Source organism: Heteronotia binoei, chromosome 1 (assembly GCF_032191835.1).
Source record: "Heteronotia binoei isolate CCM8104 ecotype False Entrance Well chromosome 1, APGP_CSIRO_Hbin_v1, whole genome shotgun sequence".
Classification (NCBI taxonomy): domain Eukaryota; kingdom Metazoa; phylum Chordata; class Lepidosauria; order Squamata; family Gekkonidae; genus Heteronotia; species Heteronotia binoei.
This window is the reverse complement of record NC_083223.1, coordinates 116,116,325-116,137,962: the sequence shown is the minus strand read 5'-3', so window position 1 is coordinate 116,137,962 and position 21,638 is coordinate 116,116,325. Positions and strand designations below refer to the sequence as shown.

Here is a 21,638-nt window from a genome sequence, read left to right as displayed (position 1 = left end):
AATTCCTCAGCTTCTTTCCAATTCCTTGCTATCACTTGTCTTGCTGCTACTAACATCAAATTAATCCATTTACTATCCTCTTTTGATCTTAATCCCACACCATCCAAATTAATAATTGCCATTGCTTTAGATATACTTATTTTCCATCCCATAATCTTTGTCATCTCTATGCCAACCTGCAACCAGAATTTTTTCACTAAGGGACAATCCCACCACATGTGACTGAAAGTTCCAATTTCTCCACATTTCCTCCAACAATTTTTACTCCCTGATTTAGAAATATAATACATCTTAATGGGTGTATAATACCATTTCTGTATCATCTTCAATCCCTGCTCCTGCACTAACCTAGATGTTGTAACAAAGGGAGGTAATCTAAACATCCTCTCCCAATCTTCATTTAAAATTTTATCTCCAATATCTGTTTCCCAATGTTCCTTCAAAAATTCTCTCGGGGATTTCCCTGTACCTAATAAAATCTTATACAATTTTGAAACTATTTTTGACTTATCTTCGCTATACTCTTTCACCAAGTTTTCAAAGGGAGTATTAATTCTTTTACCAATATTTTTAAGTTCTTCCTCCTTCAGCAATGAGGAGATTTGACTTTTTAACAACCAATTAATATTATTCAAAATATTATACTCCTCTTTCTTCACCCCATCAGTACCCCAAACCTCTTTCAATTCTCGAATCGTAATCCTCTTCAGTTTATCTCCTACTTCCTTTGACAGCGATCCCCTTAATGGAGCAAATTTATCATAATACCACATTTTAGTAATAGATGATATCTCCGGAGCGAGTTCTTTTTTCCACTTCTCCCATACCCTACTGGGCCCCATAAAGGTTGATAATTTATCACCTATCTTCTTCCTCCTTTTCGTTCTCTCAAATAAACTTTCCTTTCCTCCTACTACCTCTAAATTTTCCTTTTCTATCCCGTTCAGCTCTTCTCCTAATTCTCCCTCCAACCAAATCATTAAGTGCCTTAATTGATATGCATCATAATAGTAAATTATATTGTAATATTACATTAAAAACAGACAAGATGGGCCTACTCAAGCTGTTGCATAAGCTCTTTTAAATAACTCTCTTACTGCCTTGCTTGAAGATCACAAGGGTAGGCACCTGCCTCATCCCTTCCAGAAAGTTGTTCCATTGCATTGGGGCAGCAACAGAAAAGGTCTGGTCTGTAACAGATTGTATCCTTGAGAGCACGAAGATTAATAGGAGATCCTGCTGCTAGCAACGTTAATTGCTATAGAAGTTCATATCAGGAGAGAGTTGATCCTTCAAGTATGAGGGCCCCAGGTGCATCAACACCCTAAATGGAAACAGGCAGCCAATCAAAAGACATCATGATCAATGTAACGCAGTCCCTACAGACAACCTGATAGCAAAAGGGTTGCCATATTGTTCACCAGTTGAAGTTTCTGGATCATCTTCATGGGCAGCCCCATGCAGAGTACAGTAATCTAGTTTAAAGGTTGCCGTAACATGGATCAGCCCAATCAGATTCCTTGAAAAAGCCTTCTGGCCTATGCCAACCCTTGTGGCCTATGCCCTATAAAACAGAGTCAGTTTTCTTAGGGCCAAATTAAGAACATAAGAGAAGCCATGTTGGATCAGGCCAACGGCCCATCCAGTCCAACACTCTGTGTCACACAGTGGCAAAAAATTTTATATATACACACACACTGTGGCTAATAGCCGCTGATGGACCTGTGCTCCGTATTTTTATCTAAACCCCTCTTGAAGGTGGCTATACTTGTGGCCGCCACCACCTCCTGTGGCAGTGAATTCCACATGTTAATCACCCTTTGGGTGAAGAAGTACTTCCTTTTATCCGTTTTAACCTGTCTGCTCAGCAATTTCATCGAATGCCCACGAGTTCTTGTATTGTGAGAAAGGGAGAAAAGTACTTCTTTCTCTACTTTCTCCATCCCAGACATTAGACATTATGGTAGTCACAGCTTTGACCTGTATCCACTGCTTCCATTTCAGGGAGGAATTTGACAATTTTAAAAATGCTGTGAAGGCCTGATCTTATCCTCATTCCCACACTTTTTCAGGTAATGAAACCATTATGAGGTCAAACCTGTGGCCACTGTAACATCTAGTTTGGCCCATAGTGATGGTTTCCTGAAGACTACAATACTTTGTCTCATGCATGTTTGTCAGCTCAGGGAAATGTTCTAATCTATTAAGCAATGATATAACATCTGATGATAATCAACTTATAGGGCCAGGATGCATTCTGGCTCCAGAAAAACCTCATCACAGAGGCTGATCTGCAGAGTTCTCCAACTCAGTTTCATCTGTTGCTGCAGTGCTCCTACACGTAGAACACTTGTGCATGAGCAAGAAAACTGGGAAGGACTTGACTAAACCAATAGGCCACACAGACAGTGTGAACTGCAAAATACTCTAGTACTCTCTCCTGAGTTACTGGCTCCAGAATTTCAAGACTAGATAAGAAAAGTATACACCCGAAACTATATAACCAAAAAACTAAATATGTCAGAAAAATATTTTTACATACCTGATAGTAAAGGGTAAGCTACTACTGCGCTTTAATGTGCATGATTTATATTTGGTGGGATGCAGTACATTGCATGTACCCTCCACTGTCTCCAAAATATTTTGTGAAAACTGTTGCCAATGCACCCAAAGGAATATACCCAATCCCTTTAACTTCTCTGGTGTCAAGCAGATTATGGAACAGAGTGCACCCAGCTCCCATAAAATATTTCACAAGATGGTGAGTCTTATGTTCCAGCTCTATACCTTCTTACCCAAATTTTCTGGTGATGCAGTAAAGGTCCTGAATCACTGCTTGTCTGCTGTAGTTAATGGATATAAAAAGAACAAATTGAAACTAAATCCTGTCAAGGCAGAGGTAATGCTGGCTGGAAAGCCAGAGGCCTTGAAGGACATTATGCTTTCCACTCTTGGTGGTGCTCCACTGACCCTTGCTGACATGGTTAAGCACCTAGGGATCATATTGGATCCAACATTATTGCTAGGAACCAGGTAAATGCAGCTGCAAAAGCCACTTACTACATCATGCTGACATCAGGACTGTAATGCACTCCACATAAGTATCCGGTCTACGTCAACTTGCAGAGTTCAGTGGGTACAGAATGCTGTAGCTCAGCTATTACCAGAGTCAGGTGGAGCATGCATATTACTCTTTCTGTAGTCACTCCATTGGCTGCACAATGGTTACTGGTTTCAATTTAAAGCACTAGCTAACATATACAAAGCTCTTCATTACCTTGGGCCCTCATATCTGTGGGGCTGCATCTCTCCCCATGCTCCACCATGATAGCTACACTCATCTGAAAAGGACCTTCAGCAACTGCCATCCTGTGAATGGGCAAGATCTTTGTTGTGGTCCCCACCTTATGAAATGGCCAACCTGATGAGATCAGGAAGGCTTCTGCTCTCCTGGCTTCCCACAAACTATGCAAAACTGAATGATCCAGGAGGACTTTTTTACACAGGTAATAGAACTGTTCTGTAATGGAATGGTTCAGAAAGAAGGGATTGTAGGCTGCACCACTATGTGTGAATTATCTTGCTATGTAATTTCTGCATTGTTTAACGTGTCACATTAATACTTATGCTTTGTTTCAGCTTTTTCTTAGATTTCTGCTTTGTTTCATATTTTTGTAGTCCTAATCCTGATATATGCAATACAGTCCTGTTGGCTGTTTTGATTTACATTGTGTAATCCACCTCAAGTCCCTGTGAGAAAGGCAGACTATAAATAACATAAATAAAGCTTGAAACTTGGGGGGTCTTTGGGAGAGAGGCTCCTGCAGCTGCCATGCAAATTTGGTGCCTCTCCCTCAAAAACCCTCTTCCCCCAGCCCCCTAAATTATACCTTATTTTGCCATTGACTTCAGTGGTCCATAGGAAACAGTGGTGGGATGGGGGCACCCAATTTGGGTGCTCATAGAATTGAACCCTCTTGTCCAATCTTCTTGAAACTTGGGGAGTTCTATGTGGAGAGGCTCCTGCAACTGTCCTGCAAATTTGATGCCTCTCCCTCAGACTCCCCCCGTCCCCAGCCACCATTCATTATACCCTATTTTGCCATTGACTTCAGTGGCCCATAGGGGATAATGGAGCCAAATAGATTTGGTGATATTTGGGATCACTGTATTCAGCAGGTGAATCAGATCAGAGAACCTGATTCAACTTTTATTTGGGATTGTATTTGGTTTGGCCGAACCGAATTCACACCCGTAGCTGCCATTGAGAAGGCCCTTTCTCATGTATTCACCAAAATGAACTTCTTTGATTGACGGGACTGTTAAAATGGGCTCTCCCTGTGAAGACAGTCCTTCAGATATCCCAAGCCCAAGGGATTTAATGGTCAAAACCACTGGCTGAGGAGCTGATGGATCACCAGTGTAATTGCTGTAGTAATAGGATCACATATTCTCAATAGGTGGCCCCAAACAGAAGTCTAACCATAGCATTCTGCACTAGGTGGAGCTTCCAAGCACTCTTAAAGGGTCACCCCAAGAAGCATGCTTTGCAATAGTCCAGTCTAAATGTAACTAAGGCATGGATCACTATGGCTAGATCTGACTAAACCAGGAAAAGATGCAGTTGATGCTCCGTTTGAAGCTGGGCAAAAGCAATCCAAGCCATAGCAGCCAACCTGTTTTCTTAAGGCAATTGTTGTGTTGCATAGCACTCCCAAAGTGCAAATCTAGCTTTTCAAGGGAAATATAACTCAGACAACCTGTCTTGTCACGATCAAATTTTAGCTTGTTCACCCTCATCGAGCCTATTACTGACTCCAAGCGCTGGTTCAGAACATCAACAGCATCCTTGGAATTAGGCAGGAAAGAAAAGTAGAACTGGGTATCAGGTACTTGAAGGGCTGTCATATAGAGAAGGGTGTGCAGTTGTTCTCTGTTGCCCCGGAAGGTCAGACCAGAACCAATGAGTTGAAATTAAATCAAGAGCATTAGGAAGAATTTCCTGACAGTTATAGCAGTTCCTCAGTGGAACAGGCTTCATGGAGAAGTGGTGGGCTCTTCTTCTTTGGAGCTTTTTAAAGAGAGCCTAGATGGCCATTTGACAATAATGCTGATTCTGTGAACTTAGGCAGTTCATGAGATGGAGGGCAGAAGGGGTTGCATCGGTGCTTAGTTCTTGTGACCCTTTCTTAAATGCCCAGGACAACGCTGTTTGCCACTTTGGGATCAGTCAACAATTTTTCTCCAGGTTGGGTTTTCCATGGATCCTGGGGGGGGTTTGTTTTTGTGTTGTTATCTTCTAGGCATGGAGCAGGGGACCACTAGATGTGTTTGAGGTGTTTGCATTATACAGGGGGTTGGACTAGATGACCCTGGAGATCCCTTCCAGTTCTGTGATCATCTGCAAAGTAGTGATGCTGCAGCCTATATCTCCTGATGAACTCCTGCAGTGTCTCCACATAGGTATTAAATAGCATGAGGGATAAGATCTAACCCTGTGGAACCTAACAGGACAATGGCCATGAGGCAGACCAGGAATCCTTCAGCACCACCTTCTGGGACTGACCTCCCAGATAGGACTTGAACCACTAGTGCCAAGAGGTGGATCCGTAGGATATTATGGTCAATAGTGTAGAAAGCTGCTGAGAGATCCAGCAGAAGTATCAGGGTAACCTCTTTATACCTGTAGCATTTTAGTTGCCAGTTATGAAGCTGACATGCTATACATTTTTCTCTGCAGCTCATATTCCACATAGAAGAGGGAAAATTGGACACAGAAGGGCTTCTTCGAATACCAGGTGTTGCCACAAGAATAAAGGTATAATGTTTGCGCTTCAGGAAGATAATGATGTGCTCATTATTAACTTTCAGCATACAAACTTAGTAGCTCCTGTTTGATAGGAGGATTGACACTAATAAGAAATATTTCTTAAGTTACCTTATTAAATGTGTATTTGTTCATCCACATGGCAGTGCAAAGGTCTGCCAGTTTCTCATATAGGATATGCATATATGTTGACTGTGGAGTGACTCAGGCTGAGGCCAAAGAAGTAATGTACTTACTGTAACTGTACTCAGCCATTATTTCAATATGCTGGGTTGTTGTTCTGGCCAGCTTGGATTGAAATGCATGAAGTTTGTTTAAAACATTGAATACCCAATCAGTTACTTCTTCAGTGTCATCGCTAACATTTTGTTGTAGGGACTCTGTGAAATCTTTATTAATAAGCAGGATGATTTCACACCAGATACTTAAAAACCCTTTAGAATAGCCAACTACTACTGAATATTGAAAAATCAGAGAACATTTATACAGTCAGACATGCATTATAACTTTGCTTAGTCCACAGGAAATGTAATATACTGTATGCTTTTTAGTGCTACCTGTGAAAATGCCCCTGAAATACAGTTAACGAAACCATTTTAACAACATGTACTGGGGTTTGCATTGTCTGTTAGTATTTATATAATCCAATTAAGGATGGATAGTAATAATTTCAGATGTGCTTTTTAAAAAACAGAAAATATTATCTACAAAATGTGGTTGTTTTCTGTTCTTCTGTCTTTCAGAGTCTTTGCCAAGAGCTAGAAGCAAAATTTTATGAAGGGACTTTCAACTGGGAAACTGTAAAACAACACGATGCAGCAAGTGTTCTGAAACTCTTTATCCGTGAACTGCCTCAGCCACTGCTCACTGTGGAGTACCTCAAGGCTTTCCAGGATGTACAGAGTAAGTGTTCTCACTGAGAACTTCTCTCTGAGGCTTGGAGGTGATTTGTATAGAGTCTCATGCTAAACTCATAGTCAGGACATCTCAATTCTTTTTTCTTGGTGGGAATTGCAGACTATGAAGGATAAACAGGTGATGAAATGATCAGTAGCCGAAAAGGGTCAGCTGTATTAACTAGTGCGAAATCCCTGAACTGCTTGCTTGCATCTGAAAATAAATGCACAGCATCACTTTCTGTATACAAATACTCCAATACTGTCCAGCAAATCATAGGTGAATTCATAACAAGGGATTTAAGTTTCATAATCACAAAAAACACTCTCTAATTGATCATACTATAAAACACTGTGAAGGCTGATGAATTTGATGAAAATATTCATACTGTAAAGAAAAATACTATATTTTAAGAGATCGATATCCTGCAAAAATCAGGGCATTGATGCAGATTTCATTGTTTCTATAGTTCTGTTGTGGCCTGGTGTTACCTACGTTCTGTCTTTTTAATTTATACCACACCAGACAGTTTGAAATCTAGTAAATAACTGATATCACATGAACACTGTCTGCTTGTTCCATAGCATAGTGGTTGGACATGGATCTGGGAGACCCAGGTTCAGATCTCCACTCTGCCATGGAAGCTTGCTGGGTGACCTTGGGACAGTCACACACTGTCAACCTAACCTACCTCACAGTGCTGTTGTAAGGATAACATGGAAGAAACAAGAATACTGTAAGCTGCTCTCATTCCCCATTGGGGAGAAAGGTAGGGTGTAAATGAATTTTTTAAAAAAAATCCTGAAGGGCTAAACAAAACAGCATGGGAAAGTATAGGTTAAAAGTGTGAAACAGCTCAACGATTAAGAAATAAGCAAAGACTAATATCTTCAGGCATAGTAGCTTGAGGTCGTTTTTCAGGTTACTTTTTTGCTTCTCCTCTGATTAGTGAGCGGTCAGTCTGCAAAGGAGGAATTCAAGATTTCTGTATTATCTGAACATGTGGCGATTTACTTCCTATGATTGGCAACAGGCACTCTGTCTGATTGTAGTGTTAGATTTTTCAGTATGTAAATATTCTGTTATGAATATAATTAGAGAGCATTTATTGAATGGTTTTCAAGTCCGCTGAACATTGTTGATAACATTTTTGATGTTGGTTTTAAATGATAGTTTAGACATCCAAAGGCAAGTTGGGACTTCACCCTGTATTCAGAGCCACAGAGTACTTGCTGTACTCTAATACAAGGTGTCATGTACGTGTCATGTTCAATGTTCCCTCTAAACTGCAGAGTCTTGTGAGCAAAAATTCTGCTTTATGAGCTACTGGTATTAAAGTTGTGAACTACTGGCATTAAAGTTGTGAGCTACTGCATAAATTACTGTGCTCTGGGGCCATTTTTCCTGAGCTAAGACAAAAATGTGTGAGCTGGAGGCTAAATATCTGTGAGCTAGCTCACGCTAACTCAGCTTAGAGGGAACACTGGTCATGTTCTATTTCTTATTCATGTGCATAATGGCACTCTTACCTGGGAAGGATTTCTCTTTACAAAATAATGTCTGTTGTTCTCTTATGCTTTTGAAATAGCATCAGTTAAGTTTTAATGATAAAAATGAAAATGTCATGCAAGATATATGCAAAATGATTCAGAAACAGATGTTTGTGTGTTTTGCTGATGACAGGACTTTTGACAAAGAAGCATCAGCTGCAAGCATTGAATCTTTTGGTCCTTCTTCTTCCTGAAGGAAACAGAGATACGCTAAAGGTTAGAGTGTCGAACCATTTCTCAGATACTATTCCCAGTGTTCACTAATTTGTTGAATCTAGGAAAAGATTCAACAAGTTTAACCACAAAATTTGAGTACACCATGTACCTGTGATCAGTGGGTAGGAGGAGGATGTTTTTCTGCCTGCTGCTCATTTAATTTAGCATTGATTTTCCATCTTGCTGCTAGTCAATTCCTTTGGATTTCCATCCTTTCCATATACGCCACCACTTTGCCTGGGAGATGTGACAGCCAAGTTTCTTAGACATGTAATGGTTGTCAAAGCTGTAGCTCCAATAAGAGTATGAGAATCATAGCATCACAGAGTTGGAAAGGGGCCATACAGGCAATCCAGTCCAGCCCCCTGCTCTATGCAGGATCAGCCTAGAGCATCCCCAATAAGTGTTCATCAAGTCACTGCTTAAAGACTGCTGGTGAGGGGGAGCTCACCATGTCCCTCAGTAGCTGATGCCACTGTTGAACAACTCTTACTGTAAAAAAGTTTTTCCTAATATTCAGCTGGTACCTTTCCTCCCTTAATTTAAACCCATTATTACGAATCCTCTCCTCTGCTGCCAGCAGGGACAGCTCCCCACCCTCCTCTAAGTGACAGCCCTTCAAATACTTAAAGAGGGCAATCATATTCCTCTCAACGTCCTCCAGACTGAACATTCCCAAATCCCTCTGCCTTTCTTCATAGGGCTTGGTCTCCAGGTCCCTGATCATCCTTGTCACTCTCTTCTGCTCCTGCTCCATTCTGTCCTCATTCTTCTTGAAGTGAGGCCTCCAGAACTGCACATAATACTCCAGGTGTGGCCTGACCAATTCAATGTACAGCAGGACTATGACACCTTGCAATTTGAATGTTGTGCCTCTGTTGATATGTGTTAGCCTTTTTTGTCACTGCAAGATGGTGTCACTGCATCACACTGCATCACATTTAACTTACGGTCTACCTGTATTCCAAGATTTTGTTCACATACATTGCTACCCAAAAGTGTATCCCTCATCCAATATGTGTGTTCCTCATTTTTGTTACCCAGATATGGAACTCAACAATTATCCTTGTTAAATTACATCTTGTTCACTTCTGCCCACTTTTTCAGCATGTTCAGATCTCATTGAATTCTATCTCTATCTTCTGGTGTGTGTGTGTTGCTCTTCAATTTGGTATCATCTGCAAATTTAATGAGTAGTGCCCCCCCCAACACCCTTATCAAGATCATTGATAAAAAATATTGAAAGTACCAGGCCCAGACTGAACCCGGTGGCACCCCACTGGACACCTCCCTCCATTCAGTTGAAATGCCATTGACAACTACTCTTTGAGTGAGGTTTTCCAGCCAGTTTCCTATCCACCTAACTATCCTAAAGTCCAATCCACACTCCTCTAGTTTACCCATCTGAACATCAAAAGCTTTTCTAAAATCCAGGTAAACAGCATTCCCTTGAATCCAGTAAGCTTGTCACTCGAACGAAGAAGGAAATGAGGTTGGTCTGTCAGAACCTGTTGGAACAAATCTATGCTAATTTCCCTGGATCACCAAGTTGTCCTTTAGATGCTTGCAGATTGATCACTTTAAAATCTGCTTCAGTATCTTCCCTGGGACTGGCTGGTCTGCAGTTTCCTGGGTCATCCCTCCTTTTTTTTTGGAAAATTGGAATGACGTGCCATCCACCAGTTTTGTGTACATGCAATGTGTAGTGGCAGTGTGACAGATGTCAGAAGTACAATAGCTCATGTATCTGTCCATTTAATGGAAGTTTTCTTTGAACAAATAAAATAGGATAAAAACAGAAGATGCAGGTGGAGCATACTTGTGCACATGTGGTCCAACAACAATCATTGAAACTATGCTAACTGAAAGTTACGTTTCACTCATCCTGTTGCATAACTGCTCTTCAAATTCTGCTCCCCTTTCAGGCACTCCTTGAATTTCTTCAAAGAATAATTGATCATCAGGATACCAACAAAATGACCCTAAAGAATGTTGCCATGGTCATGACCCCTAACCTCTTCATGTTTCATGGCATGGGCTCCAAGACCACAGAGAAAAGCGAGTTTGTCATGGCAGCTGGAACAGCAAATGTCATGCGCTTTATGATTAAATATCAAACACGTTTATGGATAGTAAGTTTATATATATATTTTAATGTGCATGTTTTCATGAAGAAATTCTTTTTCAAATAAGGTGAAGTGCATGGGCTTCCTTCTGCGAACCAAGCACAAGAAAAACCTATATAGATATTTGGGGAGATAGTGATTCCCCCCCCCCCCCTTTCAGCTGATTTATATAGAAACCTGATTATAGTTCAGAACTTCTGAAGTTGCTGATATAGGTGCAGTGGTCAGAGCGTCAAGCTAAGTCCTAAGAAAGCTGGCTTCCAATCCCGAATCTGCCATGTGGCTTGTTTGTGACCTTAGCTCAGGCACCCACATGTATTTATAGTGTTTGTATCTAGGCTAATTGTTGCTGTTTATATTTTTGTATCAAAATTTCTATAACCCATCTGAGCCCTACTGAGCAAGGAAGGGCAGGCTAGAAATCAAATAAATAAATAAAGCATATTTGGGCTGTCTCTCTTACCTGCCTCACATGGTTGTTGTGAGTATAAAAGTGGAAGGAAAAATCATGCCATCCTAGATGAAAGGATGGGATAACAATATGCTGGACAGATATTACATAAAATAAAATTATATGGACAGTTCTGTTCTGTCTTATACAAATGTAATTTTTTTCTAATAAGCTATTTTGAGAGCCTTTGTAAGACATGAATAAATATGTTGTACAGTAGCTGATAGGGTATGATGCCCAAAATTGAGACCCATATATTGTAGTTTAGTTCCTGTATACTTCATCAACTACGTCAATATGACTCGATGCTTGGAGAATTCCAGGTATATTGCGCATTATGTCTTTTCAATCTGCTGAGCCTACAGTGTTTCAGTTGAGGTATTTACATGGCTTGTACAAGAAAACATCATTGTTATTGGGCATGATTGTTAGCAACAAATGTGCTATAATAGCTTTATAATTGTGTACATGTTAATTGCCACCAGGGATTGTTTTGTAGAAAAACTGGTGACAGAACCCATTAGCATACCTCATTAGCATATGCTGCCCCCCCCCCAAGCCAAAAGCAACCTGATGCAAGAAAGGAGAGCCCCAGGTGCGCAAGGCCTGCTTGGCCTAGCTAGAGATCCAGCCAGCCCAAACAGGCCTCGCTTGCCTGGGGCTCTACTGGGCCACCCCCCCCCCAGTCAAAAGGCCAGCAAGCCACCCACTGCCCAGAATCACATAAGAAGTGGAGAAAGGGTGGCATGGACTTATCCAGAACGTTAATGAGGGCTGCCGGGGGCATGGGAAAGCCCCTAGTGGCTGGCTGGCTGCCTGCTCTCTTAATCCACAGATTGTTATGCAGCTGCACCTAGCACTGGCTCTAGGCTGTCGCTGCCACTGCACCCCACCACCACTGCCCACCTTCCCTGGCACTGCAATGCAGTGCTGCACTCTGTTGCCACCCCCATCAGAGTGTGCTGCGCTGAGACTGGGCCCTACTGGCTTCGATGCAGGCAGTGCACCATCGAATGCTTTGAAGCACATGCAGGAGAAGGCTTCTCCCCTCTCCTTCCTGTAACCTGAAATGAGGGGGAGTGAAGCCTTCTCTCGCGCAGGCTTCAAAGCATTAGATAGTGTGCCGACCGCATTGAAGCTTTGGTGTGCTCCTCTGAATGTGCCAGGGTGGGGTGGGGGGGCAAAGCAGAAGGGAGGGGGTAGGGGGTGGTAGTGGGGGGTGGCAGTAGGAGGCAGGCAGGCAGGCAAACTAGGCAGTTGTGGGCACCGGGGAGAGCCCAAATTGGCACACCCCTCCTCCTGGCACCCTAGGCAACCGCCTAGTTTGCCTAGTGGACAAGCCAGCCCTGGCTGCACCTACTATTCAATGGACAAAGTAGGTGGGGAAGAAGAGGGGGAACCCTAAAAAAGGTTCAGGAGCTGCACTCCTATGAGCTCCTGCTGGATCTGAGGCCTGATTTCCACCAAATCATTTTCAACTTATCAGATTCTAGTTCTAGCTCTGTTAGCATTTACTTTTGCTCCTCATCTATCTTTAGCAATTTTAAGAGTTTCATCAGTTATCCATCAAGGCTTTTCATTTCTTTTGACTACAGGAATAGCCATTGTACATTCTTTCTTGGTAAGATCTCTAGCTTTAACCCCTATTTCTTCTGGTTCCCATTTTCTTAAACTTAGTAAAGCAAATTGGTACTTTACATTGTCTTTAAAGTCTTCAGGAATGTTGTTTAGATTGTATTTTGGCACTATGAATGTTTTGTTTTTCTTCAGCTTTATTCTAATTTTTTATATTAACATTCATGATGTGCACCACAATCGCTTCCTGGTCTTGTTTTAGGAGGGAGAGTAGAGCTTCTCCATCTTCTTCTTCTGATTATTTGAGTTCTGAATTGGCCACATATACAATTGTCTGTTTGGCTGCCTGAAACGTGTTTGCAAGAACTGCTTGTCTTCACAGAATTCTGCGGGTCACTCCCCTGCTTCATTTCATGCTCCTAGCCCAGATTTTCCAACAATATTTGATTCTACCCTTGTCCCACTTTTGAAATTAGAAGTAATCAAGCAGCTATTTGTGGTAGTTTAAAAAAAATACATAAATGATGGTATCACTGCATTGTATGTTTACTTAGGTACCTACATTTCTTGTGAACCAAGTGAGAAAACAAAACACTGAAAGTCAGAAGAAGGAGAAAAAGGACAAAGCAATGAAGAAGCTGCTGAAAAAAATGGCCCCGGACCGAGAAAAGCATGAGAAGCAGGACAAAAACATCAATGATGTCAAAAGTGTCAGTGATGTAAGTATAAAACTTATGATGAATAATCATGCTAATTTCACCACGAAAGTATGGACTAACTTAAAGATGTTTTATACAACCTGTGCGTGTGATAGCAAACGATGCAATTTATATATATTTTAACAAATCATTAATCTTAACAATTTTTGACTGATCAGCATTTTCTTCTCTTTCACTGGCTAATTTGTGTCTTGTTCCTGATTGCCTGAGTTATTCCTTGCAGCCATACTGGCTCTGGGTAAAGCTACTCTAATTACATTTTGTCTGGCAATGATGAATAATTGGGACTGTAGCTACTATGAAAAGAATAAATATTGATTCAGGTGATGGTAAATAGATGTGTACTATGCATGGAATTATGGATCAAGATATTACACTGGCCTGAGCTTCAAAGATACTCATTTTTAAGGCCTGGATTTACAATTTTTAAAAACACTGCACTTTTATCTTCTTGAAATTCAGGACACTCCGTCCGTAAGATGTGCTTAGGTCATATCTAATTTGTCTACTTGTTTTCAAAATTCAGGGTAACATTTTATGCCCTGAAATAACAGTACAAACTGTCTGCAGATCATAGCAAAGAAAATTCTTTACTATAAAGTTTTTAAAATATACTGCAGTCAGAGCCCTCTGCTCACGACCTGAGTTTGATCCCAGCGGAAGTTGGTTCAGGTAGCCGACTCCAGGTTGACTCAGCCATTCTTCCGAGGTCGGTAAAATGAGTATCCAGCTTGCTGGTGGGAAAGTGTAGATGACTGGGGAAGACAATGGCAAACCACCCCGTAAAAAGTCTATCGTGAAAACGTTGTGAAAACAATGTCACCCCAGAGTCAAAAACAACTGGTGCTTGCACAGGGGAATACCTTTTTTCTTTTTATGTTCTGTAATTAAAATAGCAATAAAATGGCAATAAAATAATTTGAAACATTAACAATGGTGATTCAGAAATATTCTAAATATATTTATACGCATATCCACAGTGGCAGAAAGCAACTGAACAGCATTCAGATACATTATTCCAAAGCTAGTTTTTAAAACTGTATTCAAGTTGAACTTACGAGTGCACATAACTGTGTCTTAGGTATCAGTAGGTTACCCCCATACTCTAATAGTTAACCATGTTAAGATTTCCTATGGAACAAGTATCCTGAGTGTAATATAAAGGTGACACACAGCAACATTCACACTAAGTTTGGGTTCTTGAATGTTTTGAATGCACACTGTCCTTTGGAGTACTGTAACAGTGCATCTTCAGCCAAAACCATACAGTCACACTGAATTTAGAGACATCTTGTGGAAGGATGTAAAACTGCATAGGGTTGAAGTACACAATCCTTTTTTATACACATTGGCAGCTTAGGGTCGAATAAGAGGCTAATGCAGCAGCCATGTTTTTCATGTATCTGCTCAATTCTTCTGTGAGGATGGGGTGTGTGTATAATTTTAACACCAAAAACGGTGTGTGAGCAAGGATTACTAGGCCCTTCTCCTCCCCTGTTGCCTCACAGCTTGAACCCAAACTAAGTCCTCCCTCCCCCTGCCTAGCTTTAATATTGAGAAAGGTGATGAATTATGGAAAATATGATGAAAAGAATGCTGAATATATACACACTGTTTACAGAGAAATTCTAACAAGGGATTACTATTTTTTTAAAAGCTCTAATACACATAACAGGCTGTGTTTGGTTCTGTGAGTCACAATTTTTGTGAATACCTGAAGTGAAGACAGTGAGTGAACTTGTTCCATTTTTCTGGATGTAGAATTTAGAAATGGGTTAACTATGGTTTGCAGAACACAGGACACCTCTGCCTGGTAAAGTCTTGCAGAAAGGTATTTTCCTTCTGTTCTAACAGCATGTATGTTTGTATATAGAATACCAAAAAAGAAGTGTTTTGACAGTGCTTTGGAACTTGATTATGGTTTGAAATCTAGAGCGCTAGACCAAAAGAGCTAATATATAACTTTAATGATGCTGTCTTTTGTTTGGATGGAGAGGAAAGGAATTGAAACATCTGTTTGTAATAGTTAAGGATAACAACCACCTGCTTTCCCACTCTCTTAATCCATGGGCATAGTTCAAAGGTAATGGTCAAACTATTGTTTGACTGCCATGGCAAGCCACCTGGGGGAATCCTCTCACTGCACAAGAAGGGAAGAGGGGAGGTGGAGAAAATGCATGAACTTGTTAATGAAATACTTCTGGATTTGCAGCAAGCCATAGTTTGCTGGTGCTTCTTAACTGCAAACTAAAATGTGGCATTTTGATGTGGTAGAAGAAGCACAAAATATAGTTTATGGCTTGGACAAAATCCCCCAAAAATTGATTGGCAGGAATACAGAAATCTTTCATTAATTTCCTATGTATGAAGAAGAGAGAGGGATAACCATGGCATGGTCTAGGACTATTTCCCTATAATAGGTTTTTTTTTTTAAAATATGCATCTCTACACTCATATCATGTGTTTAAAAAAGATGTTCTTGTACTATAATGTACTTTTTCTCCCTTTATAATATGTCTCCAGCATATAGAAGGGTAGGAAACTTAAGTGAAAATATTTTTCTGATGCACTTGCCCCAGTTCTTCCACCAGCGAATGTTACAGTAATCTTGTCTTCTGTTGTATTTGGTCACCACAGTACAAATCATGCTGATCTACATGGCAACCTGATTATGTACCTGTAAACTGAGAGGGGTCATTACACAGCACGCTCTGTGTGCTATGTAAGCACATACTGGCTACAACTGTCCTCAGACAGCTATGATGCTGATCAGATGCTCTCTCCAGACTCACAGAGTTGGCTGTGATGGTTGTAGGTATAGGTCAAGGTGCTAAAGAAAGACTGGAGCAGAAATAATGCCAAACCATGAAGGTTAAAAATCATGGAAGGAGCCTTGGACATTCTCATGCTCCGTCCTATGAATACATACCAAAAGCTAATTAGTTACTTTCTGGTTTTTGACATATCTTAGCTTGTACTCTGAACTGGCAACTAATGACTTACAATCCTGCAGTGCTGGTGTGGACATTTGCTAGTACAGATGTTTGCCCAAAACCAGAAACTAACTAGTTAACATTATAGTTCAGGGGTGGCCAAACTTGCTTAATGTAAGAGCCACATAGAATAAACTTCAGATGTTTGAGAGCCACAAGACAGGAAGGAAGAAAAGGTGGAAAGAAGGCAAATAGATGGGGGAGGGAGATGTGGAAATAAAGCAACTTTGACTGTAAATACATTCTCCAAGCCACTGGTTGGCTTGGCTTAGTGAAGTGATTTAAAGAGACAAGCACCTTCTCCAAGCCAGCTTTGAGAGCCACACAATATGTGTGAAAGAGACACATGTGGCTTCCAAGCCACAGTTTGGCCACCCCTGTTATGGTTTGTGGAAGAGCCAAGTGAGTTGGAAGTTTCTGCTTTGTTGTGTCAGAACATATGCCAGTATTAATGGCATTATCCTTTGGGGTCACAGTGCTTAATGTTTCTGGAGAACATCTAGAAGAAGCTGGGCACCCAAAGCATCACAAAAGTAAGCTGCTTGTGTGTGGCCCTACTGTGCCCTTTAATTCCAGGACAGCTAGGGAGACCCACAGTATATTTTTGTTCAGCTCTCCCATCTTCCCCCTCCTTCCAACTCTGCTCTTGCCCTGTAATAGCAACACTATTTTTATTGCCTCTAATTTCAAAATGCAATAACTTGAAAAGCATTATAAAGCCACCACACTTCTGTTATAGTGTTAATGTTTTATCCTAGCCAAGAGGTCAATCTGGTGTTAGTCGGGAAAGCCTAGCATGATTACCAAATGATAGAACCAATGAACTGCAATTTTGTATGTGATTGCAATTTATTTTAAATATATAAAAGAACTGTCTTTTAGTAAAATGCACATTATTCAGAATCTGAAATAATGTTTCAAAATAACACTCAAGAATTGGATAATACATTTCTGGAAGCTCTATGAATCTGGTATTTTTGAAAGGGGAGGTTAAACTATCATAAAAGCATTTCTGGATCTGTTTGACATTTAAGTACAAATTTTAAAAGTTTTGTTGTTGTTGCTTGAATGTAGAACAGAATTTTATTCATGTGTAAATCTAATACTTCAACTGCATGCTCCATAATATGCTGAAGTTCTGCCTAACTGTGGCGCTAACAATTTATTGTGCTATTTCTGTGAAAATATGCAATAGGCTGTTCCGTCACTATGAAAAAGACTCTGTAAGCATTTCAGTAAACTGTATGATAAATAATTTTTTTCTGCTCTGAGAAGAACAATATGCTTTACTTGAGCATTCAGCATGCGATCTGTCCAAATTAATTATTCTGCGCTGTGTTTTGAGAAGCTCCTCAAAGCCAGCTGCAAGCTGCTACATTCCAATTTCATTACTGCTTTGTAGGCTGATGTTCCTCAGGGAGTAATACGGGTGCAAGCACCTCATCTTTCCAAAGTTTCCATGGCAATTCAGCTGACAGAGGAACTAAAAGCTGGTGATGTAGTTGCCAGATTTCTCAGCCAAAAAAGGTATGACCCTGTCTCTTGCTGTTTCCTAAACACTTCATTGGCTTAAGCAGTGGCTTGTGTCAGCAACAACAAATCTGAGTAATTTTGTTCAAAGGATCACTGGATTATTAATTTAACAGTATAATTTTAAAGAAGTAAATAAACTAAAGATTTTTTTAAAAATTAGGTCTTATCCTTTAATTTTCTAATGGTCATTCTTGGCCTCACTTATCGAGACACAACTGTGCTGTGATACCTCTAAACTAGCTTCTGCACAGTGCACAAAAATCTTGTTTTGTCAGCAGGTTTAGAAATTTCACTTACAGAGCCTAGATATTTGTATTATAGATTTTTGTAGGGTGGGGAGTGGGGTGGGAAGAAGATAGTAGTGGCACTGGGAGGGAGTACTGGGTTGGAAAAGGAAAAATGAGAGATCTTTGTAAATCTTGTTCCTGTGTAGTTAAATATATAAGAAAGATACTTTCTAGAATTTGACAAACTTTTGCTTTTGTTTGTTGCCTGACACAGACACCTCATTTGTATGGTGAAGGGTGTGCATATTTCCCCATCTGTCTGTCACAGGCCACCCACCTCCATTCTATTGACAAGGGGTTGCTCAGACAACTTTTATGTTTTTTGAGAAATGGGTTTTTGATGTATAACATGAAGGTGCAGCATTCCTGTGGGCACCTGCAGGGCAGCACTTGTCCCATCTGGAATAATATGAAGCATCAGTCCCACACTCCCAAGTTATTCTAATACAAAGTTTTTGGGTGCTTTTTAGTTCTTTCCAGGCTGCATACTTTTCCCCTCTTGTTTTGCAATTAAAAACAAACTGGCAAGCACACTCTAGACCGAGTCTACCACTGCACAACTGCCTTGTGCTGGAAACCATCTCTGTGAAAAAATGTTTGCTTCTAGTCTCCAGACCTTGAAGTTTCATTCTTTTTAAAAACAAAATAGCCAATATATTATGCAATAATTGCAGTTGCAAACTGTATTGTGGCAGGATTAGAGGCTCAGGAAACATAACACTAGCAGTGTACTCACCCCCCCCCCCTCATTAATGTCAGTAGAAATCCTTAAAGTAACAGTTACAACATAATAGAACAATGCCATAAGCATGAATTGTAGAACATAGACATTGTTTGTGACAACATCAAAATAATATAATCTGGGCAAACGGAGCACATCAAACCACCCACTGACCCGTTGTGAGAGTAGGCAGAAAATGTAATCTCTGTTCCTTCAGGAAATGTTGCATCCATATAATTCACTATAGTGTGTTACTCCTTTTCCCATTATCATTCAAGTATGATAGACTTCTGTCTTATTTCACTAAGTTAACAGATGGGGAAAAGACAGAAATGCAAGGATGATTTTAGTGTGTATTGGCAATTTCCCTAACTGGTGAGCAGTTTTTAAAGCACAGTAGTAGCACTTTGTTCCAAGTTATTTGGCATTATGCCTAATCATCTTGTTACATTTCATTTCTAGTGGAACTGTCCAAGATCTGAAGAAAGAAGAGGTGTTTTTATATGAAATTGGGGGAAATATTGGTAAGGCTATTTAATGTACAGAGCAAATGTACAGTGGAACATTTATTACAGTACACCCTGAAATCAGATATTGACAGAGAGTGATTACTTGCATGATAAAGTTTGAGTCCATAGTGTTCTCCACCATGTCAGAATTTCACCATGGGTGAAAAATTAGCAGTTTCCCTCACATCTGTGTATGAGTTTAAGTTTAGAAATCTGTGATTTCACGTAACAATGTGTTTCCCAAACAGGTGAACGCTGCCTTGATAGTGATGCTTACATGAAGGATTTGTATCAACTAAACCCAAATGCTGAGTGGGTTATAAAATCAAAAAACTGCTGAATTCTTGATGCTTCAGTGGAAGATAAGCTCTGGACTGTCTTGTCAGACAACATGAAATAAGAAAATGATCTACTGTTTTGATATTTAAAATGTATCACGTTGTTAAAAAGGGTATTGGCCATGCTAAATTTGACTTACAAGGAGCTGCCCTCCCCATTTTGCAAGTCAATGGTAGTTGTTTTAGTCTGTCAGGACAGCCCTTTGTCATGGGAACCACCGTGCCTTTGGTATGGTCCCATCTACCTTCAAGTGCATTTTGTGCCTTCATTTTCAATTAAAGGCCAGGGATATCTTAGGGGCTAAAATAACACCTTTAGAAAAACCATTTCTTGTTAGCCCTCATGCACACAGTGCTTGTATTCCATATGGAAATGATGTAGCAGTGATGCAGTTCATGCAGGGCAAGTTTTATATAAGCATCAGTTTATGTACTTGATTAAAAAGTTGTGAGAAATGGGAATAGGCCACTCCTCTTCAGTGTACCTCTTTTAGTCTAGTCTGCTATAAACAACTGTGCCAGAGCGGATTGTCTAGATTGGAATAATTATTAAAATAGTATTTACAATGCCACAGAGGTTGGCGGGCAGAGGAAGAGGTTCCAATGGTTCTGATGGATGGAAGATGACCAATGTGATAGTTTTTCTAGCCATTTGCTTAAGAATTCAGTGGCCCCACTACTCATTGCAAATTCATCCTTCCCTTACTTAGAAGCAACAAGCTTAACAATGAGTGTGTATCAACAGCAGGGGTAAGACTGTTTTGTCTAAAAATCTCAGTTCTATCCAGCCACAGATCTGTCCAAGGCCAAGCAGAGTTCATATAAAATAAAACTGAACATAGCATAGCTTTTGATTACTGTCCTCTAACAACGACAACTAATGGTTAGCTAGTATCTTGTGTTGAGCAGAAACAATACAATGAGAGCCTGTTTAAACTTTCAGGAATGTATTCCTGCAATATATCCCAATTCTGATGGATGAACTGTCTGCACATGCAGCCCATTGACCTCCCTTCTCCCGCTATAATTGCTATAGCTGCAGAAACTCATTTTTTGCTGCCATGAGTATGTGAATTCCTTTCAGGCAGCTGCCGACTGTATTGGGTCACATGTTCTCCTCTAGCAGACATCCCCTGACAAATAGAGTTTAAAAAACACACCAGTCAGGAGGCTTGTAGTGCTAGTACATGCATTATGGATTTCCAGAGGCCTAGTGAAAGCAAAAAGTCTTGTGACCTACAGGACGTCATAAAAATTATATGATACCACCATGACTGTATAGCTCAATTGCACTTCCTTACAAAAACTGAAGACAATTCATGTGGTGTTACTGGACAGAACTTTACAACTTTATAAGGAGCTTGAATTTTTGTATGCTAAATCTTTTATATATTCTGATCATTCTGGTATGATGTCATCCCTGTATGGTGAGATTTGTGGCTTCCTGTTATATATTCTGCATGATGCAATTATAGCTATTGCTTTCAGTAGCTATAATTCATTTGATATAGAGATTATTCTGGTTTATTATTGTTGTGAGTTCTAAGTTATGCTTGATTCCTGCAGTGCTGGAAATACTTAATGCACATATCCATGTGGCTCCAGACTGGGGTGATGGAAGAGTGCAGGTAAAGGAAAACAGAACCCATGACATCAGACACAATAGACTAGGCTAGGTTGGGGCATCAGCACCATGGCATGGACCCTGACTTGGATGGCCCAAACCAGCCAAATGTCATCAGATCTTGGAAGCAAAGCGGGGTCGACCCTGATTAGTATTTGGATGGGAGACCACCAAGGAGGCCTAGGGTTGCTAAACATAGGTGGCAATGGCAAGCCACCTTTGTTCATCTTTTGCCTTGAAAGCCCTACAGGGTCAGCCATCCCCAGTACAAT

At 40.4% G+C, this 21,638-nt stretch overlaps 1 protein-coding gene across 2 annotated transcripts in view; it reads left to right on the top strand.

Moving 5' to 3' along the window:
* Nucleotides 1–20,265, top strand: part of ARHGAP18 (Rho GTPase activating protein 18) — a 139,620-nt gene extending 119,355 nt beyond the window's left edge. For both annotated transcript variants that reach the window (XM_060239225.1, XM_060239217.1), the window contains exons 8-15: nt 5,741–5,818; nt 6,571–6,730; nt 8,408–8,490; nt 10,416–10,622; nt 13,197–13,361; nt 17,757–17,881; nt 19,358–19,419; nt 19,653–20,265. In XM_060239225.1, the coding sequence (XP_060095208.1) occupies nt 5,741–5,818; nt 6,571–6,730; nt 8,408–8,490; nt 10,416–10,622; nt 13,197–13,361; nt 17,757–17,881; nt 19,358–19,419; nt 19,653–19,744 (972 nt within the window). In that variant the 3' untranslated portion in view covers nt 19,745–20,265. The remainder of the gene's footprint in view (nt 1–5,740; nt 5,819–6,570; nt 6,731–8,407; nt 8,491–10,415; nt 10,623–13,196; nt 13,362–17,756; nt 17,882–19,357; nt 19,420–19,652) is intronic.
* Nucleotides 20,266–21,638: the final 1,373 nt, after the last annotated feature.